The sequence below is a fragment of the Phoenix dactylifera genome, chromosome 1 (genome assembly GCF_009389715.1).
Source record: "Phoenix dactylifera cultivar Barhee BC4 chromosome 1, palm_55x_up_171113_PBpolish2nd_filt_p, whole genome shotgun sequence".
NCBI lineage: Eukaryota > Viridiplantae > Streptophyta > Magnoliopsida > Arecales > Arecaceae > Phoenix > Phoenix dactylifera.
In genome coordinates this window covers 36,631,209-36,638,056 of record NC_052392.1, presented here as the reverse complement: position 1 = coordinate 36,638,056, position 6,848 = coordinate 36,631,209, and the positions used below count along the sequence as shown (strand labels likewise).

General features: G+C 39.2%; 1 protein-coding gene across 1 annotated transcript; it reads right to left on the bottom strand.

Annotated features, from left to right (window-relative positions):
* Window positions 1–1,360: 1,360 nt before the first annotated feature.
* LOC120112723 (L-type lectin-domain containing receptor kinase IX.1-like) lies at window positions 1,361–5,791 on the bottom strand. Its single transcript, XM_039132427.1, has 2 exons — window positions 4,132–5,791; window positions 1,361–1,842 (listed from the first exon to the last, which is right to left on the bottom strand). Exons 1-2 carry the CDS (start codon window positions 5,789–5,791, stop codon window positions 1,361–1,363), a joined length of 2,142 nt encoding a protein of 713 aa, XP_038988355.1.
* Window positions 5,792–6,848: the final 1,057 nt, after the last annotated feature.

Here is a 6,848-nt window from a genome sequence, read left to right as displayed (position 1 = left end):
CTTGATGGTGCGGACGGGCTTGATGATGGAGGCGACCACGAACGGCGGTGCGACGTGGAATCAAGGCCGCGGACGGCGGACGCGAGGATAGCAGGAAGAAAAAGAGTTCCGAGGCGTCGACAGTGGTGCGTGGCAGAGATCCTTCTCCCCCTTGCCTTGGAAGCCGCCGGATACTAGAGAACACCGGGAAGAACAAAGGAACCCACGGGAAGAAGAGGTCTCTCTTTTTCTTTCTTCTCTAGTTTCGGCTTGGGAAGAAAACCGCCAGAGAACCCCCACGTGATGGAGCGCCCACGGGGAAGAGAATTCTCTTTGGGCTTGGGGGAGAAGAATAGCACCTAAAAAACCCCCCTGAGCCCCTATGTGAAGCAACACTCACGTGAAAAGAGAGAGAACGCTATAGCCACCCCCCTTCCACGTAAAGTACAGCACCCCCATAACAGCCCAATTTTTTTTTTAATGTTTTTGATTGAAAGCCAAACAGAAAATAATGAGAAAATAACAAAAAATAATTAAAAAGAAAAAGAGGAAAGAAAGAAGACTTTGATTTTATCAGGATCTCAATGAGAAGAAGGGGGCTTTGAAAGCCGCCGAGGTCGGAGCCCCGACTACCCTTCAAATGAGGCAGAAGAAATAGAGGATCTACGAGCAATGACGACCACAAAACAAGCGAAAGAGAGGACGACAACAGGTTGTGTGATCGGTGGCTCTGATACCATGTTGAAATTGAAGAATTAGAGAAGAGAATTATATTTCTGCTCGTCTGTTATAATGTACAGGAGCAGCCCTTATATAGACTAGGAGGCTGATGAAGTTTGGTAAGGCCGATTAAGTTTGACACAATCAATCACAAATTAATCAAGGTGAAGTTTAGTAAGGCCGACTAAGTTTGGCACAATCAGTCACAAATCAACCATGATCCTAATCAATCATATGATTTTAACAATTTTAGTGAACATATAGTTGTTGGCCACACATGCTTGAACACATGTAACATATGCAGACATATTTGTTTCCTATGAAAACAAATGTGAGCATAATGATATATATAATACTTACCATTATGCAGAGGAAAAAATATTGGACTTACATTGACATGCCCACAATCATCAATAGCATGGTTTGACATATCTTTTGCACGAAGCACCGCCAATAGTGTTAAAGATGACTCGCCACAATGCTATAGGCATCTTGAGCAGTAAATTGGGTAAAAAAGCATCACAAAGTTTGGAAAATTGATAGTACAGAACACATGATAGCATTAAGAAGCAATATCCTCACCATGTTCCATGATAAACATATAAGACTAATTTGCAAGTCCAATGGATAACATATCAAACCTCCTAGAACAAAAAAAGGTTCAATCTCTAAAACCTGCTTCAATTTCTTGTTCAAAATAACTCCTGGCCATGTTTGAGTTGGAGCTTGAAGAGTAGCTACTAACTGGAGGTCCACCGGATGATGATGATGTGGAGATAAGATTAGAAATATCCATTGGAGGAAAATACATTGCTACAGGCATCTTGGGTGGCAGATCAGGTAGTGGACCATCAAATTTGAGAACGTTAATTGCTTGTCTTATTGATGGTCTCATGTTGTAATCTGGATGGGCGCACCACAACCCTACAATCATGAAGCGCTCCATTTGTTTCTCTTCGAATTCCATCTTTAACCTTTTATCCACTGCCGTTAAATACATGTTTTTGCCATAAAGCTCCCAAGCCCACTCTACCAAATTCACCTTGTCTTGCTTCTCTTTTAAATCAATTGGTTTTCTACCACATGCAAGCTCTAGTACAACAACTCCAAAGCTGTATACATCTGATTCTTTGTTAGCTTTTCCTGTAAAATAGTATGATACATTTCGATTAGCAAAAAATAATTTATATTTATCATCATTAATTTTAAGTTAATTAAAATAATGCAGACTCGGCTAAACAGGTCAACTATGATCCTAACTTTATATTGTCGTGAAGCGTTTTCATATTGAGCCTGGCTAGCTTGGGTACAACAGTTGATGGAGTAAGCCTCCAGGGTGGATATTTAGTTTGAGCAATTAATAGCCTTCTGTATAGGCTGGACCAATTCACTATTGGGTTAAACAAGCTTGATCGAAGAAACTTCGTTAACCTAGTTTTTCCAGGCATAAATTTATGGGTAGGAATATATTTATGCCTAATGAACATCAGTCACAACACATAAGTTCGGCTGAATTTTAACTTCCTAACATGCAAGTAGAGGTGTTTTACTTTTTCTTCAAATACAATAGGGCTAGAAGATTGATGGTAAAATTTTCCGCAAATTAGACAATTATTTTTTTGGGAGCTAAAATTGAGCCTGGCTATTGATAAAATTGGGATACCAGTGATTGCTCCATTTTATAGTAGAGTTGATAAGGGACCTTACACATGATAGGCCTAGACCATAGAGCTGCCATGGGCTCCAAGAGCCATTTTCATTGGTCTAGGCCTAGCATGATCAGCAATTCAGCTCTGCCTAGCATAAATAAAATTTAGGATTTTTTTGCATACATATCCTTCTAAATATTATAATTTGCATGAATATCTTTTTATAATTAATTTTTGTATGTATACCTTTATAAAATACTTGTTTCTCTTGTATACCTTTCACTTTTTTTTTTTCTTGCATATGTGCCCACACCATCTAACACTATCACAAAATTAGTGGTTTAAAATTAAAAATGACTAAGATATTCCTAATAGGTAGATATGCAAAAAAAATATTTATAAGGGTATATATGTAAATAATACTTTGTGAGGGTATTCATAAAATTTTACATATTTAGGAGGGTTTAAATGCAAAAAATTCTAATATTATTTTGTTCTATTTCAATCTATTTTAACATATGAATTTGTCTAGTGCCTACTTATCAATGTTTTCCATAAAAATATTTTATTTCATCGAAACATAGCTTATAATGTTTATTGTTATAGATATATATATGAGAGTAAGTATTAGAATATAGAAAAGGATTATAATTTTTTAAAGGCATACGATAGATTGCAGTGATCAAACTTCTTTGCTTCTACTATGCTCATAAGTGGAAAAATAATACCAATCATCCTCAAGCAAAATCATTGAAGGACTTCGAACCCTTCAGACTTATTAACAACCTCCATGGCCATATGGTAGGAGGCCACCCCTTATGTTGTGTACCTTAAGCCGTTTTCTTTGCAGCTTCAATTTTTTAGAAGAAAAAAAAGATGTAGTGTACGGGGCCTATCTTATCATAGTAATTTTAAATCAGCCACAAGTCTACACAAGAAAAATTTTCCAACTCTAAAACATTGCAAATCTTATACACTAAAAGATAAATGTTGCAAATCTATCACAAAAGTTTTTATTAAATAATTCATAAAGCCAAACGCAAGACCTTGTCATCTTCATGTAAAAAAGAATATAATGAAGGTCTATCTATGGTGGAGAAGGGAGTCATGAAAATAGTTTTAATTTCGGACAGAGAAGTGAAAGAGAGGGTCGAGCGAGATCGAAAAATTTCTTAAAGAATGTAGAGATATTAGTTTTTAGTGAGACATGTTAACCTGTTTTTCGCTTCAAAAATAAAAAGATATTCTCATAATTTTAATTAATTTTTAATTTAAATCAATATGATTTTGGCTAATCACGTCAGTTGAATTGCTATGTCAAAGGTATTCATACAAATATAGTATTTTGTGAGGGTATGCATGCAAATATCAATTTAGAGGGCATTAATTTTTTTTTGTATACACTCTTCTAAATATATGAAATTATATGAATACCGTTCGAAATTGCTATTTGCACATATACCCCTATAAACATTTCCTTTTACAAGTTTACCCACTAAGGGTATTTTCGTCATTTCAATTTTAAACTACTAACGATGTTAGATGGCATGGATAAATACTCACAAAGAAAAAAGAAAAAGAAAGGTATACAAGGTATACATAGAAACAAGTGTTTGATGATGATATACATATAAATATCAATTTAAGAAGGGTATTCACACAAATTCTAATATTTAGGAGTTATGTGCCCAAAAAGCTCTAAAATCTATTTCTATAGTTTCCATCCAAAAAGCAATCATCCAGAGAGCCCTCAAAGAGCAGCTAGAATTATAGTATTACCTACCTGTGGTAGCATATTCAGGTGCGATGTATCCCCTCGTCCCAGCCATAACCGTTGTTTGCATATTACTATCATGATCCACAAGCCTTGCTAGCCCAAAATCACCGAGTTTAGCATTGAACCCCGAATCCAACATCACGTTGCTCGGCTTGACATCTCTATGGACTACACACTGCTCCCACTCTTCGTGAAGATAGAGAAGTGCCGAGGCCAAGCCGAATGCGATCTGGTACCTCTCTGGCCATGTTAGCAATCTCTCCTCGTTGTATAGATGGCGATCGAGGCTTTTGTTCGACATGTACTCGTAGACAAGCAACAAATCGCCTCTTTGATGGCAATAGCCAATGAGCTGCACAAGATTGCGATGCCGCAGCCGGCTTATAATCGTGACTTCCGATTTATACTCCTTTGTCCCTTGCTTAGAATCTCTGGAAATCCTCTTGATTGCCACTTCTTGCTTCGTATCATCCAACACTCCCATGTAAACCTCCCCGAAACCCCCTTTCCCAAGCTTTGCCTCCTTAACAAAATTTCTGGTTGCAATCGCGAGTGCACTATAAGAAAATTTCCTAGGGCCGCCACCTCTCTCGAATGCATTATTGATGGACAATTCAAGAGCCTTCTCTTCTTCTTCTTCTTCTTCTTCTTCTTCTTCTTCTTCTTCTTCTTCTTCTTGTGCTTCTTGTGCTTCCATCCCTCCACCATCCCTCTTATGCCATACTACGGAACACACCAAACCCAACCCACATAGCAAGATCCCAATGCCACAAGCAAGCCCCACCACTAGGCTCATCTTACTCTTCTTCTTGGCTTCGAAAGTTTCATTAGTTGGACTAAGTCCAGGGCTGGGAGCAAGATCTTGAGAACCCAAATTGGAGGAATTGAAATCCCAGGAGTAGATGCTATGCGACTCGTAAAGTTCCCCGGTGGAAGCTGAGAAGCCAATGGCTACGTTCTCAGGCAGGTGGTCCCTCAAGTCCACTGCATAAAACAAGCTCCAATTCCTCCGAGGATCTGAAGCATTACTGAGGAAGACGCTCAAATTTTGAGCAGCAGCATCGTAACTAACGGATGCAATGAATTGTGCATTCTCTCTGAGGCTAGCCTTCAAGTCCACTTGTTTTTGGGAAAAGATCGACCAAATGTCGATGCCCACATGGTTGGCGCTTGTATCGTTGACATCAGTGTTCATGTAACTATCAAATTCGACAGCCACGATCTTGTTCTCGTCTGTTTTGTTGCCATTATTTTTATATAGTCCAAGATTTTTACCGGCTGTTGCCGATGGGTCCTGGACAAAAGGGAAGGGTGAGAGGAAGAAGGCAAGCCCATCGGCACTTAGCTGATTTCCGAAGCCGTTGATAGAGAATCTGAAATTTGTTGTGAAGTTGGCAAGCGTTCCTGAAGCTTTGTCCCAGAGAGCCACCGGTTCGGAATATGTGGCGCTTCCAACGCTATTGTCAGGAGAATTGCCAATCTGGTTCTTGGTCAGTTCGACGATGCTGCTGTGATAGTAGGCGTCGCCAGAGAAGTTTATGTTCGGTTTGTCCAGTTTATTGCCAGTAAGGTTGAAGGAGAGTGGGCTTGCAAGAGAGATCACGATGGACAACTGAAAAAGGAGGAGAACTAAGATGTGGAGAGGACCAGACTTGCAGAGACCCATTTGCTTGGAAGGATCTTGAGAAGGTCCATGGAAGCTATAAGAGATCCATGGAAGCTATAAGAACGACTTAAGGATGGCATATGGCACAATGGGACTTTCTTGGAATAATGTCTTTGAGCCTTTTAGAGAGCATACTCGGAGTGAGGGGGGGAGAGAGAGGCGGGGAGAGGCAGAGGCGGGGGCAGAGGGAGACACAGAATTGGACACAGGAAAAGAGAGGGATGGGGTGGTGTCGCGAAGAGAATGAGAGGTTGAAGATTTCTAGTGATCTTAAGTTGTTAAATCTATAATCCATTGGCCATAATTTTCACCGTCAAATAAAATTGTTGTTGTTAGTTTTAAAATCTTATGGCTAAGGCCGCCCATTGATTCTAACTATCAATTGATTCTTATCAATAAAAAATTAGTAAGTAATATTTATTTGTTTATGATTTGAGCTACATTAACCTAGACTTGAATGAAGCAAATCTAGTCTTTGTTCAATTTGTTTATATTGAGCTAAATAAATTTAATTCATGTTTAACTTATTCATGTACTAATATCTAGCTTAATTTCAAGCCAAACATGAGCTCCTCGTAAATAGTTTGTTCGTTTGAAAAAGCCACTAGGCCCTTCCTACTCTTCTTCTTGGCTTCAAAAGTTTCATTAGTTGGACTGGGAGCAGGACCTTGAGAACCTAAATTGGAGGAATTGAAATCCCAGGAGTAGATGCTATGCGACATGTAAAGGTCTCCGGTGGAAGCTGAGAAACCAATGGCTACGTGAACAGGTTCCAATTCCTCTGAGGATCTGAAGCATTTCTGAGGAAGACGCTCAAATTTTGGGTCACAGCATTGTAACTAACGGATGCAATTAATGAATTATCGTGCAGGCCAATTACCTCAGCTCTGGGATATCCAAGACTTGGTCCAGAAGTGTTCAGGCCGGCATCAATTTAATTATCAAGTCTGCTCACCAGATGGCTACACCGTCAAGTTTATTATGAATTGGATTATTGGACCCGTGCATGCAAGTTTTCTCGAGCAACACGTAATGGAATGCGACGGCTGGACGGCAC